Raw genomic sequence first — 19,312 nt, 5'->3', positions numbered from 1 at the left:
TTATACTTTTATCTGTTTTTACACGTCATGACTGTTCAGTATTAGAAACTTGAGTTGAACAGTGTTCCTCATTCAGTGTAGGTATCAAGTGATAGTAACATTTAATCCTCCCCAAATCTTTTGTGGCTTGGTGTTCATTAATCCTCAAAATGCTTTGTGTGATTTGTGTTTAATTAGCCAGTATTTATACAGCACTCAGGCTTGTAAGGCTATACCTTTTTATAATTTTTAAAAATCACTTGTCTAATTCTTCAGTTAGGTTGAATCTGTGTAGTCTGGAACTTCCTGGTCTGGTGACATCTGTGGCCTGGAATAGGTATGGGTGTGGACTCTGTTGATGATCTGCTGATGGAGCGCCCATGGAGTAAAATTAATGGGTCCTGAGTATCCACTGGTGCCAAGCTATACCTCTCCCTCTGCATCACTCATGCACTGGCAGTCCCACACTTACTGATTCTTTTTGTATGTATCTTTGAATCTTAGCCTTGGTCTTCCTCTTGTTCTCAACCCACATGACGAATGTCCTCCCAAATAAATCACTGAAGAGGATTTATTTGGGAAGACATACGTCACCGATCCTTGTCACATGACCAAGCCATAGTAGTCTTCTGCTGTTGAGGATCGCTGTGAGGCTGGGTATGACAGATCTTGACAGGACATCGGCATTTGAAACTTTATTTTACCAATTGATATTCATAATTCTGCAGAGGCAGCAAAGATGGAAGCTGGCAGTTTTTCCTCTGGGTTTGAGTAGGTGGTGGTTGCCTCAGATCCATGTAGCAGTATACTCAATACACATTCCTGATTAATATATTTGTTTTCATGGTCAGTTTAGGATTCCACGCTCATTTCATAAGTTTGCCAAAAATCATAGCTGCCTTCCTAATTCAGATGTTCAGTTCTTCGTCCAGGGATAGGTTTGCGGTGACAGTAGATCCAAGGTAACAGAACAGTTGAACCACGTCTAATGGGCTGTTATCCAGAATGACATTGGGTTGCAGACATCCACCTTCAGTGAATACAACAGGGTTTTTTTTTTTTTTTTTCTTCATGCTTATGTCAAGGGAAAACAACTTCCAGACTGTGGATAGAGAATCCATCAGTGACTGTAGCATGTCTTCATTATGAGCGATGAGACCTGCGTCATTTATTAAGAGGAGTTCCCTGAGGAGGACTTTCTTGACCTTAGTTCTGGCCTTGAGTTTTGCCAGGTTGTAGAGAGACCCATCTAATCCTGTGTGGAGAAATACATCACGGTGTGAGTTTTGAAATGTGCAATGTAGTACAACTGAGAAGAATATGCCAAAGAGGATATGGGCATATATACACTCTTGTTTGACTCTGCTGTTCGTTGCAAACAGTTCCGATGTAGATCCATCACATTGCACTGTTGTTTTCATGAAAGGATGTTATGAGCTTGAGTAGGATCGGTGGGCAACCAGTCTTGGTTAGTGGTCCTGATCTACTGACTGTGTCAAACGCCTTTAAGTCCACAAATCCTATGAATAATGGCTTTCCTTGTTCTCTGCATTTTTCCTGTAGTTGTCGAAGTGAGAAAATCATGTCCATTGTTGACCCACCAGCCCTGAAGCCACACTGTGTTTCTGGATAGATTCAGTCTGTGAGCTTTTGCAGGCATTTGAAAATGACACGGACAAATGCTTTGCCTGCTATGCTCAGTAGCAAGATGCCTCTGTAGTTGTTGCAGTCACCCTTGTTGCCTTTGTTTTTATAGAGGCTGATGATGTTTGCATCCTTCATGTCATGTGAGACCTCACCTGCCCTCCAACATTTTAGGAGTAAATCACAGAAGAAAGGGAAGAGCACAGCCTTGTGTGCCTTCAGGACTTCAGCTGGAATTCTGTTGTTTCCTGGTGCTTTTCCATTGGTGAGAGCATCAAGATCTTGAGAAAGTTCCTCCCCCATAGGCTGCATCTAGCTCAGACATTTCTGGAAGAGTTGGGATGAAGTTGTCAAGTTCAGGTTGTATTGTACTTGAGTAGTGTTCCACCCATCTGGATATCTGCAGCTTTTTGTCTATGACCACTTGTCCATTTAAATCCTTCAGTGGGGTCACTTTTTGGTAATGTTTGGTCCGAGTGCTTTCTTCAATCCATCATACGTGGTTTTCAGGTCGCCCCAAATCAGATGCCTTTTGAGTACTAGAACATAGGTTGGCCCAATACTTGTTCGTACACTGCCTGGATTCTCTCTGAAGAATAGATCTTGCATGGTGAAGTTGAGCTCTTGTGCTTTGAGATGGGTTCTTTGTCTTATTCAGATGCACCTTGTGTTTTTCTTCAAGAAAAGGCCTAAGAATGTTAGTATTTTCATTGATCCAGTCTTTGTTAGAGAATTTATATGTTCCAAAGACAGATGTCAGAGAAACCTTTGGTCTTTTGAACCTTACCATTGAGATTGTGATCACAGTGGTTCCTTTTGGCTTTGGAATCTGTGATTTACAGTTGATTCTACCTCCTGTAGTTATGTTCTGTTGGATCACTGAGGGTGGGTCTACATTTGCATTCCTCTTTCGAAATAGGTATGCAAATGAGGTGCAAATTTGCATATTCTGCACCTCATTTGCATATTCTAATTTCGAAAAAGCTTTATTTAGTGGGAAGAAGGATTCTTTCGAAGATGGGGTTTACTTTTGGAAGGGCAGCGTCTACACTGGCTTTCTTCTTTCGAAAGAAGATCTTTTGGAAGTTGAATATGCAAATTTACACCTCATTTGCATCTTCAATTCATCTCATTTGCATACCTCTTTCAAAAGAGGAATGCAAGTATAGACACACCCTGAGTCTGGCAAATAAAAGCTATTCACTGACTCTTAGAACTTTTTTTTTCTTGTGGCAATGCTTTCAAGGTATGCTTCTTTTAAAGATGCAAGAACCTAAGTTAGTGGTATTCTGATGTTGTTTAATGTTAGTTGATTGTACACATTTACTGTGTATAAATTCAGACAAAATAAATCTTTTAACAGTTGGTATATTTGTGGCTTGGTTTCTGTTGACCTGTTTTTGACCCCAATAATCTTCATTAGTTTCAGGGAACAGGTCAAGGTCCTAAATCTTAATACTAGAGTGTAGTGAGCCGCTGTGGCCTCCCGCTGACTCAGAGACAGAGGAGGCTGCGCAGAGGCCCTGGTGGGCGGGCCCGGAGCCAGAACACCAGTGGCCCGCCCCTCAGAGGGCGGGGCCTAGAGCCAGAAGGGCCAAGGGCAGAGCTCGGGACCCATTAAAGCCTGGGCCTCCAGGCAGAGAGGTAGCACCTTCACGGGCTCCCAGATACCGGGGCAGAGAGCCCACTGCCACCTGGCCAGTCAGGAGGAGCAAGCCCCCAGCGGCCCAGACCAGCCAGGATAGCTACAGATCTGGATGCCCCAGGGGACCTACCTGGACTTCCCAGATCTACCAGGACCCTCATGCCGGTGGAGGACCCCCTCCTTGGAGGAAACCCCAGGCCCAGCCATACAGGCAGGGGTTAGCAACCATGAGGCCCCAAGAGCGGCCTTCCCCATAGTTCCAGTGGACACCTGCAGCCCCCAGGCCCAGGATCGCCTCGGGCCCACCGTGCTACCACTGCTGGACTACCCCAACGATGTGGAGATGACCGACTGGCCGGAGCCCCCAAAGGTAGACGATTTGGAGGGGGCCGACCCCACGGGACCCCCTGACCAGATGGACTGGGACCTTCCCCCGATGGAGGTGGAGGTAGGAAGTGGCCCGGGGAACACTGCACTAGAACCCATGGCGGTGTGTTGCGGCCTGGATCCCCACCACCGTGGTAGTATGTAAGCAACCCACAGGGCCCCGGGCCGGGTCGCAGTGGTGTGGGAGGGCCTGCGACCCCCCTACCACCTCTCCGACAGGGTAAGCCCTTGCTGGGCTTGTTCCCCAAACCCTTGTGCTGCTGCCCCACCCTGAACTGAGGGCTGGGCTTGTTCCCCAAACCCTTGTGCTGCTGCCCCGCCCTGAACTGAGGGCTGGGCTTCCCGTGACTGTGGTCCCACCCGGAGCTAAAGGCCGACCCTGGACTGTTTGACTGGCCGCGGCCCCGCCCCAGCCTTTAAGGTGGGGCCCTCCAGCTGCGGGCTGGCCGATTGCCTACTCTTAAAGGGGACAAAGCCCTGGGACGGCTAGACCCAGGGCAGGTGGTAGGGGCCTGCGCCGCCCAGAGGGGCATGGCCATAGCACCCGGGCGCCTATGTAGAGATTCATGTTTTTGATTAAATTCATCGTCGTCATCAATAACCGTGTGGTCAGCGCCCATTGGTGTCTGATGCCTCTCACTATTTCTTTCCATCATTCCCTGTCCAGTGCAGAGTGGCTTAGGTTCTGTAGACTAGCTCCATGCCAGTCTTACTATATCATCTATCCATTCTCTGTGGGGTCTGCCTCTCCTATTCGAACCGTCCATTATGCTGAATACTGGGGTCTTGATTTTTTTGTTCATTGTTCATTCTGCAAATATACCCAAATAGTTGTCGATTCCGTTTTATAACCTTCTGCAGCAGGTTCTTTCGGCTGTGTCTTCCTATATTATTCCTCATTGGTGACCTTCTGCATCCATCCTATTCTCAGAATCTTTCTATAACAACTCCTTTCAAACGCCACTATTCTTCTTTTTGAATCTTTTGTTATCACCCATGTCTCACATCCGTACAACATGCTGCCGAATACACACGTTTTCAAGACGCTCAGCTTCATTCCTAAGCTAATGACTTTGCTTTTCCGGATTTTATTCATTGCCTTCAAACTAGCTCTTGCTTTCGCTGTTCTAGTCTCTATTTCCATCTTACATCTAGATCATACGTTATGTTGCTCCCCAGATATGTGAACTTCTCTACATTTTCTAGTTCAGTACCATCTACACTGATCTTTCTTCCTATTTCCTTCTCTCCAAATACCATTGTTTTTGCTTTATCGATGTTCATAATCAGACCGTACCTCTGCCCTTCTTCATTTAGCACCTGCTCCATTTTTGCTAACTTCTCCTCATCTTCCTCAATGACTGTATCATCCGCAAACCTCAAGTTGTTAGTTCTTTTCCTATGCACAGATATCCCTTCTACCTCTTCCTTGATCTTGTCCATCACTCTCTCCAGATGTGCAATGAAAATACTTGGTGATATTGGATCTCCTTGTCTCGTACCTCTACTTGTTTTAAACCAACTTTCCAATTCCCCACATGATCTCACCGCTGCCTCCGCATTGTCACTGATATCCTTCAGCAACTATATCAGTCTGCTGTCCACTCCGTATGACTCCAACACCGCCCAAATCACTTTCTGATCTATACTGTCAAATGCCTTTTGAAAATTGACGAAGTAAGTATATACGTTCTTGTTCTTTCATCGAGCTTTCTCTGCTATCAGTCTTAGTGCCAATATCTGCTGTATGGTACTCCTATCTTTTCTGAACCCTGCTTGCTCCTCTGCTATATGTTTTTCTGTCTGCAATCTTAGTCTCTCCGTCAGTATCATCAGCAGCACCTTGCCTAGATGACTCGTTAGGGCAATTGTTCTGTAGTTTTTGCACTCCAGTGTGCTTCCTTTCTTGGGTATTGTCACTAGCATGGATCTTGTCCATTCCTTAGGTGCTTTCCCTTCTTTCCATGGTATATTACGTAGTTGGTGTATTTCCTGAATCGTGCTTTCTCCACCGTATTTGATCATCTCTCCCGTGATCTTATCATTTCTAAGGCTCTTGTTCTTTAGTTGTTTCACTGCTTTTTCTACTTCCTCCTTTGAAATACTGGTCTCACTCTCAATGCTCAGTGGAGGTATCTCTTTCAGTTCCTCAGTCAGTCTCTCTGAGACACTCTGGTCCAACTGTGCTTTGCATGGATTGGTGCAATATCTTGTCCATCGCTGCACAATCTTCTCCCTATTCATGAGCACTTCTTTGTTCTCATCTTTGATCGCCATCTGCTTTGGTTGCCATTTCCTGTTAATATTCCTAATCATTTTATACACTTCCCTGGTCTTACACGCACCATAATACCTCTCTATATCTTCACATTGCTCCTCTAACCATTTCTCCTTATCCTTTCTGGATGCTTTCTCACCTCATTGCATTTCACCCTATATTGCTGTTCCACCATCTCAGAAACTTTATTAAATTCATGCTTTTAGTTATTTATTGAAAGATCAAATTACAATATTCTGCAATTCAAAACTGTTCTGCAGATGGTATACAGTACTGACTTGTGAAATTCCATAAGTATCTAAGTGCCATATGGGAATATTACATAACTTTCTTTTTTTCCCATCTCTCACCAATTTAGATTGCTCTTTGTTTTAACATTTGTTTGAACAAATTCCACTTTACTTCTTTGACATCCTGTCAGCTTACTTCCCATCCTTGCTGTGTTCATTTTGTCTTCTCTCTTCCCTCCTATATTCCAGCCTAGTTGGAAGATGCCTTTCATTTGTGAATATCGAATTTGAGACTCAGTTTATTTCAAAACTACGCTATCTTAACTTGTTTGATTTCTTTATGAATTATTTTTTGTGGTGGACTCTTCCCATTTTAATACCAATTGCTTTTTTGTTGTCTCAAATGCTGTGATCTATGAAATAATAATTTCATTAATATATGCAATGCTGTGCCTTTTCAAAAACTGTAAGAACTTCTGCATTATTTCATATCAACACAAGGTGGCACTTAAGTTGCATTAAGCATGAAGTAGCATCATAATAAAGCCCAGAAAAAAGTTCTCCTATGAAAGGTGCAGTGCACTAAAAACTAACTACCTAATAAAGAAATTGCAACAACTATTTCTGGAAAGGACTAATTTTCTGACAAAAAGCCTGAGACGGCATAGCAGGCTGTGTGAAAGCCCTCAACTATCAGAGGCTCTCTTATGTTTCCTTTATGACATAATGTCTCAAAATAGTAGGCAATTTTCTCTCCTACACTGAATCTTTCACATAATACTTGTTTCAGGCATTCAGTTTATAAAATCATCCTCTTTCCTAGATGCTCTATTGAAGCTGAAAGGGAAAAAAAAATCTGTGCCTGAAAACATAGTTACCCTTAATTACTCCCTAGTAGGGAAGCAAGGTAGCTTTCATCCTATATTTTAAATGCTAAATATCACATATATTGATCTTCAATAGTGTCTTAAAAACACAGAATTCTGAAGTGCTTGCAGTCCTGTAACTGCATTTCAGAAAAGCGCTTCTCTGATGGACTGATTTTTCTTTTTTTTTAAAAAAAGACCTGATTTGAGTGTAAATTAGATTTTTGTTTCCCCACAATAGGAATTTAAACTATGGTATTAACTTGGATAATTGTATTGAGACGGCCTTTTGATAGGCTAAGTATTTACCTTTTTTGCTTAATTCAGCTAAAATCACTTGATGCAAGGAAGTGTGTAGGTCTAAATTAAGGTTTCTTCCTTGTCTAAACCACACTTTCCATTAGATGCTGAATGGGACTTGAAACTTTACTTTCTTCCAAAGGAAGATGTGTGCTTCTGTTCAGTATACTTCCATGTTTGGCACTGGAGCTGTAAGTGGAAGAGGTATACTATCTGAGCACCACAATGTACCAATGCATGAGCAGGTTCTTTCCTGTCTGGCTGAATGTCAGCCTGGAAAGAATTTTTAACCATACCTCTAAAGTAGAGGGTAGTCAGGCAGATAACTTTTGTGATAAACTTTTGCTTCTGTAAGGTGTAGATTTCTTCAGAATACAGCTCTTGAGCAATTCAGAGCAAAGAAGTCTATTTGTGGGCAGCACTGGGAAAACAAGAGGATGCATCAAATGAAACTTACATAAATGAAACTCATCGTGCCAAACTCATCTAGTCTCTTTTTTGATTTAGTGGAATGGCTAGATAAAGGAACTGCTTGGAAAAACTAACACTTCTTTATGCAATTCCTATAGTCAGTTTATAGCGCAGGTGTTTAATTCAGCAGACTAAACTTCAAGTGTGTGAAAATGCATTGCAGATAGCATCCAAGTAAATAAGAGAGCATCTTGTACAGTCAGAAAATGTGGGATTTAGTCTAATTGAATCATTAAAAAATAAGTCCATTTTCTTTCTCTTCAGAATGTTTCCTCAACCAATATGTTTACACTAGAGAGATCTGGCAACAGAAGTTGCTGTCGGAAGAGATCTGACAAAACTTCTGTTGACAGATCGCAGCCACATATGAAAGCGGATCACTCCATTGATCTGCTCTGTCGACAGAGCAGCCAGACTGCCTGGCCCCTCTCTCAACAGAGCGGCCATTCAGAAGCACATCAGATGGGGCTGCCCAGTGACCCCGAAACCCTGTCTGTTGTCCCCACCTCACACCCCTAGAGTGTCCACGCAGCTTTTTGGTCAACAGATTCTGTCGAAAAAGTCCTTTTACCTCCTGGGGGAGAGGTAGAAGGCCGTCCACAAAAGTACCAAGTTCTGTCGACAGTATGTCATCAGAACACATTTTTAGCGTGGACACTCCATGGGTTTTGTCGACAAAACCCTGTAGGGTAGCCGTAACCACAGTGTTTCCTTAGAACTTGATACGTATGTAAATGCATCGCTGTTTATAAGAATACCGTGAGTTCTCGTTATTAACAAACATATATATTCAGAAACTACAATTTTAGAGGGAAGATTTCCCCAGATCAAAGTAGCTTCAGTGTAATTCTCCAAAAAGTGACTTTAGATACGTCTACACAGAAGTTAAATACTGGCCACTGACTCACTTTTGTGGGCCTGTGAAATTTCAGGGAAGATGTTTAGGCTCAGACTGGAGCCTGAGGTCTGAGACCTGCTGCTCTTTCAGGGTCTCAGAACTCTGGCTCCAGCTTGAGCCCAAACACATACACCATAGTGTTACAGACTTGCTGAGTGAGCCTCACAAGCCTGGGCCAGTTGCAGATGTTTTTCTGTGTAGAAGTTGCACTGGAAACTTCGCAAAACAGATGCACCCCCTGTGTATGTTGAGACATATGCTTTCTTCAGTGTCACAGATGTTTTTTACTTCTGTTTACATGAAAGTAAAAGCTGCATTTTGCTACTTTTGATCAACACTATTACTTTGTAAATTCTAAACTGTGTAAAACTAGGGCTGCTGTATTTTGGGTTGCCAAATCTTTATTACTCACGGTTCTTTCTGAGTAGAAAAGAGTTCAGACTGACTTTCAGATCCAAGAGAATGTGCAGCTCAGACAAATAGATTATGTAAATTTTGTACATGTAGTGTGGGTCATTGAGACAATAAGCCTGGGAACCCAGAGCCATTTTTAGTCCTTTTCAGAGTGAACTACATTTTTAAAGATGCTGAACACCAATTTTTAGTTATACATAGACTATATGTTTCCTAAGATTCATTAGCATTCTTATTGTGGTCATTTCTTTAAAAATAGTTTTTCAGCTGATTAGTGCTGATATTGGCGTGCTTGCACTGGTGGTTGCTCACAGTAGTAGGCATCCTTCAGTCTGCATAGACTATGGATCGCGCCCTTTATAGTTTCAATTGAGGACTTCATTTACAGCGTCTACTGTGACTATGAAGACCCACACAAGAGTGACAGTCCTTGCTGCATCTCTTGCAGATGTGGCGGGTGTCTGGCAAGTCCTTAGTGTGCTTTCTGTGTGCTCGCTTCTCCTCTGCGAGCTGTCTGATCCTCATCTCGCCCTTCTGAAGGCCCTTGTGTAACCCCTGCCTCCATCTGCTGCGGTCGTCTGCTAGTTCTTCCTAGTTGTCCAGCTCGATGTCTACCTCTCTGAGGTCTCTCTTGCAGACATCTTTGTAATGCAACTGGGGGCGTCCGGGAGGTCTTTTGCCAGAGGCTAGCTCACCATACAGGATATCTTTTGGAATCCTTCCGTCATTCATCCTGTGGACGTGACCAAGCCAGCGGAGCTGACGCTGCCTGAGGAGGGTGTGCATGGTTGGGATTCCAGCTTGCTCGAGGACGGCTGTGTTGGTCACTCTGTCCTTCCATGATATTCCAAGGATGCGCCTGAGGCAGCGCAAGTGGAAGATGTTCAGCCTCTTTTCCTGGCGGGCATACAGGGTCCAAGTCTCGCTGCCATAAAGGAGGGTGCTGAGGATGCAGGCTCTGTAGACTTGCATTTTGGTGTGAGTGTACAACTTGTTGTTCCACACTCTTGCTGAGTCTGGACAGAGTTGTGGCCACTTTTCCGATCCTCCTATTTAGCTCAGTGTCCAACGACAGGGTGTCAGTGATGGTGGACCCAAGGTAAACAAACTCGTGGACGACCTCTAACGTATAGTTGTCAATGCTGATTGATGGGGATTCAGCAACATCCTGACCGAGTACGTTTGTCTTCTTTAGGCTGATGGTAAGCCCAAAGTCCTAGCACGCTTTGGAGAACTGATCCAGCAGTTTTTGAGGCTGGTCTTCTGTGTGAGACACTACAGCAGCATCGTCTGCGAACAGCATGTCTCTGATGAGGACTTCTCGCACCTTAGACTTAGCTTTCAGCCTTGCAAGGTTAAACAGTTTCCCATCAGATCTTGTGTGCGGCAAGATGCCCTCTGTTGAAGATCCAAAGGCATGCTTCAGGAGGAGTGCGAAGAAGATCCCGAACAATGTCGGAGCAAGCACGCATCCTTGTTTGACACCGCTCCTGATTCTGAAAGTATCTGATAATGCGCCGTCATATTGGATGGTTCCTCTCATGTCTTCGTGGAACGACTGGATCATCTTGAGTAACCGTGGAGGACAGCCTATCTTGTGGAGCAGTTCAAACAGACCATCCCTGCTGACCAAGTCAAAGGCCTTGGTCAGGTCAATAAACACTATGTAGAGTGGCTTTCTCTGCTCCCTGCACTTCTCCTGCAGCTGCCTTAGAGAGAAGACCATGTCAACGGTAGACCTCTCTGCGCGGAATCTGCACTGCAATTCGGGGTACACCCTCTCAGCAATCTTCTGGAGTCTGCCAAGGATGACGCGAGCGAACAGTTTACCAGTGACGCTTAGGAGGGAGATTCCACGGTAGTTGTTGCAGTCGCTTCTGTCTCCTTTGTTCTTATACAACATTACAATGTTAGCGTCACGCATATCCTGTGGAACCTCACCCTCTTTCCAGCACAGGCACAGTAGCTCATGTTGGGGTTCCAGGAGTGTGTCTGCGGCACACTTGATTACCTCTGGTGGTATACCATCCTGGCCAGGGGCCTTTCCTGCTGCAATGCTGTTGATGGCTCTCTTCAGTTCATCCACAGTCAGTTCTTGATCCAGTTCGTCCATTACTGGTAGGAGCTCGACGGCATTGAGGCCTGTGTCAACCACAACGTTCTCGCATGAGTACAGCTCGGAGTAGTGCTCAACCCAGCGCTCCATCTGTTTGGCTTTGTCAGTGATGACTTCACCAGATTTGGATTTCAGAGGTGCCATCTTGTTCTGGGTGGGTCCTAATGCCTTCCTCATACCCTCGTACATTCCTCTGATATTACCAAAGTCAGCACAGGTCTGGATGCTGCTGCATAGCTGGAGCCAGTGGTTGTTGGCACAGCGCCTAGCTGTCTGCTGTTCTGTTCTTCTGGCCGCTCTAAGTGCTTGCTGGGTACTCTGGCTCGGTGTGCGTTTTGTGCTCCAGGAGTGCAGCACACTTCTTTTTTCAAGTACTGGAATCATCTCATCAAGAAGCTGTACCACTCTAAACCTGCTGGAAGGCCCCGCATTGATGCCAGAAGGACGGCAAACTCGGAGAAAGCTGAAAAGTTCAGAGAGACCCTCCAGGAAAATCTGTGCAGCGGCCCTGGGGGTGCCAATGTGACATCCAAATGGCAGCATCTGAGGGATACAGTTTACAACACGGCCTTGTCGGTGTTTGGTTGCTCACAACATAACTTAAAAGTGGAGGTCCCTAGGGAAAAATGAAATGGTGAGAAATAACCATTAATAACTAATATTTTTCAACCATTTGATTTTTTTTCCTTGTCCATTGTCATTAAGATTAGGAAAAAGTGTGGAAATTTTGCTCCTTTAATTTTTCAAATATGGCAATTTTGGAGTATTTTTTTCTGGAGCCTACTGGAATACGTCACAAGAATTTGCTTCAGCGTTCTAATGCGAAACTCTTTCAAAAGGACTGTCAACAGCAGACTTCTAGCAAAATTAATAATTCATTGCAGTTGTATTTTTTATGGGAAAAACAATTTGAGATTTGGCTAAAGTGATCCAGGAATGTTATTTAAAGCTTTCTGTTGACCTGACCTTACTGGTTTTTCAACTCCTTGTTTAAGCTGTCTGTCTTTGTAAAATCAGGTGTTTTATACCACGTCATTTTTGGGGGGAAAAAAATAGAAAACAATGTATCTAATAAAATGTTCATGTTTTGTTTTTAAACAGAGCTACTTGGTATTCGTAAACAAGCAACTGTAGGTTTTTTGACATTAATGGAATCTCTAAGATATTGTAAGGTAAGCCACCTTTTTTTGCAATTCTAAACTTGATCAAAAATACCAGGCATTGTGAATGCTTTATTATGTACCAGAAAAAAATTAAATATTGCAACCCCATCTTTCCATTTGTTAATTTAAAAAAAAAAAAAAAGTAAATCTTCAGTCATATGGGAAATAAAGACAAAAATGGAATAGCTAAAACATATAACTTTGGCAGATGCAGCATTTTTAGCAGTGATTTAGTTTAAAGCCAAATTGGAGTGGTTCATTATTTGGGCATTGGTAGCAAGTTCTCAATTTGCTTTTCACAAAGGAAATCCTTTGCAGCAAATTTAATTTAAATAGAAGCTGGCACTAAACTTTGGGTTAAATCCAATGTAACCTTTTGATTTTGTTTATTGTAACTTGCTTGTTCCAGTCTGTGCTGCTTATGTATTCTAGCTTTTTTCAAAATTATTTGTATATTTATTTATTACTATTTCTCTGTCAAAATTATTGACATCTAAGTGATGCATACTAACTTCCTGTGTGTATCACTGCATATGTCATGATCTACTTAGATGCAAACTAGGGATGTTAATGGTTAACTAATAGTAAGGGCTGGAGCATCCCCTTCTGCCCACTGTGGGGAAGGATTTGCTGAAGTCCTGCCTGTGGGGGTGCTCCATCTTATCTGGAGCAGTCCCTGTCTACAGTGGTGTGCCAAGAACCAGGGCTACTCTGGCCATGCTGAAGTGCCCCCCTGCCCTCCATAGCTGCCTCCTGCCTTTAACTGGTTAATTGGTTAAACATACCATTTAAATAAGTAACCAATTAAATGGGATTTTACATCCCTAGTGCAATTTCTGTGCCTGTTTTGGTATGTGGTGATAGAGAATATAAGTCTTCAGTATTTAAAGTTTCACTTAAGGAACATTAATATACTACTTCTGCACTTTTGATATTTTGGAAGCCATGTTAACTTTATTTGTTTGTTTGTTATGCACGTGCTCTTGTTATGGTAATATTTGTCAAAGGGCAGATTGTTTGTTGGTTTTTGTTTTCATATGACACTGAATCCTTTTGACATGGCTAATTCTGTATAGAATAGTATGGGGACTTTGCATATATTTAAAAGAATATCGAGTGCAAATAATGAATATCTCAAATTTAAATCCCTCTTTTAAATAAAAATAGGTTAAAAAGATGCAGTGGTAGATTAAAATTAGCACAAGCAACTTAGCGCATGTGGTGGTCTGATGCCTTAAATGCATAAATACCCCATTGGCCAGGGATTTACAACAGTGGCTCTGGAGCCACATGGGTAGGGTACAACAAGGTAGGATTCCTAGGTGAAGAGGAGAAAATTGGCCAATCAGCCACTTCTCCAAGGTGCTTGCACACAAATGCAAGAAGCTTGGGAAATGAACAGGAGGAACTAGAGGCCCTGGCACAGTCTAAGAAGTATGAAGTGACTGGAATAATGGTGACTTGGTGGAATGACTCACATAACTGGAGCATGGTCATGGAAGGGTATAAACTGTTGAGGAAGGACAGACAGGGGAGAGAAGGAGGAGGAGTTGTGCTCCATGTGAGGGAGCATTTTGATTCCTCAGAGCTCCAGTATAAGGAGGGAGAAAAGCCTGTTGTGTGTCTTTGGGTTAAGCTTAGAAGTGGAAGCAATAGAAGTGGTATTGTAGGTGGTGTCTTCTATAGACAGGCAGATGAGGATTTCTTCAGACAGCTAAGAGAAGCTTCCAGATCACAGGCCCTGGTTCTCATGGGAGACTGTAATTATCCAGACATTTGTTGGGAGACCAATACAGATGCACACAGACAATCCAAGAAGTTTTTGGAGAATGTTGGGGATAACTTCTTGATACAAGTGCTGATGGAACTGACCAGGGACCATGCACAACTTGACTTGCTGCTCATAAACAGGGAAGAACTAGTAGGAGAAATAGAAGTGGGTGGTAACCCGGGCTGCAGTGATCACGAGGTGGTAGATTTCAGGATCCTTACAAAAGGAAGAAAGGTGAGCAGTAATATAAAGACCCTTGATTTCAAAAGATCAGACTTTGACTCCCTGGGGGTACTGATGAGCAGAATCCCTTGAGAAACGAAGATGAAGGGGAAGGGAGTTCAGGAGAACTGGCGATATTTTAAAGAATTGCTGAAGGCACAGGAACAAACAATTCTGTTGCATAGTAAGAAACACAGATATGGTAGGCAACCAGCTTGGCTTAACAAGCAAATCTTTGGTCAGCTTAAACCCAAAAAGGATGCTTATAAGAAGTGGAAACTTGGACAGATGTCTAAGGAAGAGTATGAATATATGACTGGAAAATGCCAGGCAGTAATCAGAGCAGCAAAGGTACAATTGGAACTGCAGCTGGCAAGGGACGTGAAGGGTAACAAGAAGGGTTTCTACAGGCATATTAACAATAAGAGGGTTATTAGGAAAGGTGTGGGGCCGTTATTGGATCAGAGAGGTAACCTAATGACAGAGGTAAGAAAAGCTGAAGTACTCAATGGTTTTTCCCTCAGTCTTCACAGGCAAGGACAGCTCCCCCACTAAGGTGCTAGACAACGCAGTATGGGAAGGAAGAGGGCAGCCCTTTGTGGGGAAGGAACGAGTTAAAAGCTACTTAGAAAAACTAGTTGTATACTAATCTGTGGGTCTGGATTTAATGCAGCCAATAGTCCTGAGGGAATTGGCAGATGTCATTGCTGAGCCTTTGGCCATTATCTAAGACTTTTGGAGATTGCGGGAGATTCTGGATGATTGGAAGAAGGCAAATGTAGTGCCCATCTTCAAAAAAGGAAAGGACAACAATCCAGGGAACTATAGACCTGTCAGCCTTACCTCAGTACCTGTGAAAATAATGGAAGGGATCCTCAAGAAATCCATTTTGGAGCACTTGGAAGAGGGGAAAGTGATCAAAAGTAGTCAACATGGATTCCGCAAGGGCAAGTCCTGCCTGACCAATCTGATTTAGCTTCTGTGATGAAGTAACAGGCTCATGGGGAAGTCAGTGGATGTCATATACCTTGACTTCAGTAAAGCTTTTGATACAGTCTCCCACAATGTTCTTGCCCATAAGTTAAGGAAGTATGGATTGGAAGCATGGACTATAAGATGGATAGAAAGCTGGCTTGACAGTTGGGCCCAACAGGTAGTGGTCAATGGCTCAATATCTGGATGGCGGTCATTTTCAAGTGGAGTGCCCGAAGGCTTGGTTTTGGGGCAGTTGTTGAACAGCATCATTATTAATGACCTGGGTGAGGGACTGGATTGTGCCCTCAGCAAGTTCACAGATGACACCAAGCTAGAGGAGAGGTAGAGATGTTGGAGGGTAGAGAGAGAGGATCCAGAGCAACCTGAATAAATTGGAGGATTGGGCCAAAGGAAATTTGATGCGGTTCAAAAAGTGTAGAGTGCTGCACCTGGGATGGAAGAATCCCAAGCGTTGTTACAGGCTGGGGACTGACTGGCTAAGTAGCAGTACAGCAGAAAGGGACCTAGGGCTTATGGTGGATGAAAGTCTGGATATGAGTAAACAGTGTGCCCTTGTAGCCAAGAAGGTCGGTAGCATAATGGGGTGCATTAGGAGGAGCATTTTGAGCAGCTCTAGGTAAGTGGTTGTTCCCCTCTGCTTGGCTCTGGTGAGGCCACATCTGGAATCTTGTGTCCAGGTTTGGGGCCCCCAGAATAAAAAGGATGTGGATTTGCTGGCACAGGTTCAGCAGAGGGCAACAAAAATGATTAAGGGGCTGGAGCACATGACCTATGAAGAGAGGCTGAGGATTTGGGCTTATTGCGTTTACAAAAGAGAAGACTGAAGGGTGATTTTAATAGCAGCCTTCAGCTTCCTGAAGGGATGCTCTAAAAGGGATGGAGAGAAACTCTCTTCAGTGGTGACAGACAGCAGAACAAGAGGTAATGGTCTGAAGTTACAAAAGGAGAGAAGTAGGTTGGACGTTAGGAAAAGGTGGAGAACACTGGAATGCATTGTCTAGGGAGGTGGTGGAATTTCCATCCCTAGAGGGTTTTAAGTCCTGGCTTGACACAGTCATGGCTGGGATGACTTAGTTGGAGTTGATCTTCCTTGGGGGGAGGGGGCTGGACTCAATGATCTCTTGAGGTCCGTTCTAGTTCTGTGATTTTTATGGTTGTGGCTCCCCACACTATATCTATAAAGTGGTTTTAAAAAAAAAACAAAAAAACCTCCTGATTATTTTTGGTAAAAGGTGAATGTCTAAAATCTCAGTAATGAACAACTCATATATAGCAAATAATATATGATCTCTCAACATTGCGTAGCTCCCCCTTTAATATGTGCAGTGCATTCTGGGACATGATACTGTGTCTGCTTTGATCAGGTTGCAGATAAAGTCTTGATTTTGAAAAGGAAAAGGAAGCTTGCAGCATTCCTGCTGTGAAGGGCAACAACCATCCTAAGAAAGAAAAGTAAAATTAAACATGAAGTAAAATTGTCATAATTAAAGTGGATTTGCAAGTGGAAGTCAGGAAGATAGTAGTACAAACACACATGTAAAGTGTGAGGACATAGAATATGTAAAAAGTTTGTGAATGTCCTACAGTAAACGTATTGCATTACGTATCATAATTTGTGGTGTTCTTAAAACGGGTCACAAAAAGTATGGTTGGAAATTATTATTTATTAAGGACCTTCTGATATTCACTTGCACTGCGGCTCTTGAACTACTGATTTTTTTTACAAAATGAAAAGTCATCCTTATATTGCTATTTTGGTTGCCGATCAGTGCCCTTGGCTTTTGTATGGAGAGCTGTTACTTCTGAAGTGAGAGACTAGTAAAGTTGTCTTAATGAGGCTGAAGAATGTCTGGTCTGTTTTATTTCTGTGAAATAAAATAAGTTTATAATCACAGTATCTATAGCCAAGTGTATAAACCAAGAAGGATTGGGGTCTAAGACTGCAAGATGGGGTATTGCTGTTTTCTTTGACTGACAGTTTTCTTACTGAAATCTTCTACCAATGTGCCAGCTGTATTATTTTCTGAATTCTTAAGTGGATTGTTGACCATCTGCCTATTCAGTACTACTTTTCCCTAGACAGTTGTAGGGTGTTGGAGCAGTATAGTCTTGGGAGGTGAAACTGCTACATTTATTAAATTAGGCCAAATTATATGACTTGATGACAGTCTTTCAGGAGACAAGGTATAAAAGCTTATTTTATATGCCACCTAAGATGTAGAATTAGTATGTTTACAAACAAATTATGTGTACCTTAATCTACTTAAACACCTTGCTTTTTCTTTTCACTTAATCCCCCTTTATCAAAACAAGTTGGTGGCTTTTAAAAAAAAATTCTGTAAACAGGATTTTTCACATGAATGAACTACATGCTTGTTCGAAGCCTCTCTGGTCAGCCCCCCCCCCCCCCCCACCTCCCTTAGCAAACATAAACAGTGGTTTGAGCCTCAGAGTTGCAGCATATCACCAGCTCTTGACTTTGCTGGTGATCGAAGTCACTTGGCATTACGTGGGTTTCAGCTTAGTGCCATCTAATTTCTGCTGCTGATTGGAATTACGTGGCTAACTCATAGCTCACCAGTTATTAAATGGGGGAATATAGTAATCATAAACAGATTTTGGTAAAGTTTTTAAATATGGTCTTCAAATTTTCACTGAATATTAATTTTAATATTACAGATTGAGTTGTGGCATTGGGAATTCATTATAGCTGTATAACTAGCTTATTTGCTTTTACTTTGTCTCTTCTAGGTTGGCTCCTTTTTGAAATCTCCAAAGTTCCCTATTTGGATACTTGGCAGTGAAACACATCTCACAGTCTTTTTTGCCAAGGTATGATATCTTTGGTTTTTGTTACATGAACCCAGGCAGATAAATACCATATAAGCCCAAAGTTCAGATCTTGCTACACTGTGAGCTTCTTCTGCCTTTAATACAGTAACTGAATCACTGAATACTCTAAACAAGCTCTCCCCTTAAAAGCAAGTTTAATGGTTTCAGTGATCTCTCTAAAGTTTCTTTAAGCTTAAACTTGAAGTTAAAAGAGAGAGTGCTTGTTTCAGTTACTGATATATTTTAGGCTTTACAGTGCAAGTTGAATCTCTAATTCGGAGCAATCTTGTCTGGCAACATCCATAAGATAGCATGATTTTAGTTAGCCGGACAACATGGGTGTGGCTAAGTTTCCTGCAGTTCCATAAAGTTTGTTTACAGCCATAAATCCTGGCTCTGAGTTCTGTGCTGTTATTTAGCTGTATTATTACCCCTAAATGTCTTCTAAGAGCCGAGTAAGCAGTGGAAGTGTTGGTAATACTTCTAAACAGTGTTGACCTCCCAGGGTTTGGCAAATTCTCTTGTTTGGCACAAATCAGATCCTGAGGGTGATGGATGAGAGAGGTTCAACCTGTACTACCGTTAGGTCTGAGATCTTCAGTCGCTATAGTTGTGGGGAACAGTGTTTGAATAAAATATAGCCTCTTTGCAACTCTGCCCATTTTTAAACCGTGAGGCAGAGAAAGATGTTTGGTCAACTTTCTTAATAGAACATACAAACTAAATATTTTACAATTAGTGCATCATATTAGGAATCAGTTTAACCTTGAGGATGTAAACTTTAACTACAGAACATAATAGTTAATGTACAAAACATGTGAGTTAACCATTCCTAATGAATTTGGAAATTTTATCTTGAATTTTCTGTAAAAGTGTTTCCATAGTTCTGGCTGAGACATTTTCCCTTGTAAGTCTAACTTTCTTACCTCCTCTGAAAAGCTACTTTCTCTGTAAGTGAATCTTTGATTTAGGAAACGGTAACTTTGAATTTATAGGCAAGTTAAGTATTGCCTATTGCTATTTCAACATCTTGAAGTTGAAGTCTTCTTTTAGATCATTATTCCGAAACAAGGGATGAAGTTTGAGCACAGAATTCTGTA

At 42.6% G+C, this 19,312-nt stretch overlaps 1 protein-coding gene across 4 annotated transcripts in view; it reads left to right on the top strand.

The window, feature by feature from the left end:
* Positions 1 to 19,312, top strand: part of MINDY3 (MINDY lysine 48 deubiquitinase 3) — a 103,522-nt gene that overhangs the window by 28,777 nt on the left and 55,433 nt on the right. For all 4 annotated transcript variants that reach the window (XM_074984807.1, XM_074984806.1, XM_074984808.1 and 1 more), the window contains 2 exons: positions 12,330 to 12,400; positions 18,132 to 18,212. In XM_074984807.1, the coding sequence (XP_074840908.1) occupies positions 12,330 to 12,400; positions 18,132 to 18,212 (152 nt within the window). The remainder of the gene's footprint in view (positions 1 to 12,329; positions 12,401 to 18,131; positions 18,213 to 19,312) is intronic.

The sequence above is a fragment of the Carettochelys insculpta genome, chromosome 2 (genome assembly GCF_033958435.1).
Source record: "Carettochelys insculpta isolate YL-2023 chromosome 2, ASM3395843v1, whole genome shotgun sequence".
Taxonomy (NCBI): domain Eukaryota; kingdom Metazoa; phylum Chordata; order Testudines; family Carettochelyidae; genus Carettochelys; species Carettochelys insculpta.
The sequence above is the reverse complement of the archived record's forward strand: the minus strand, read 5'-3'. Positions and strand labels throughout refer to the sequence as shown.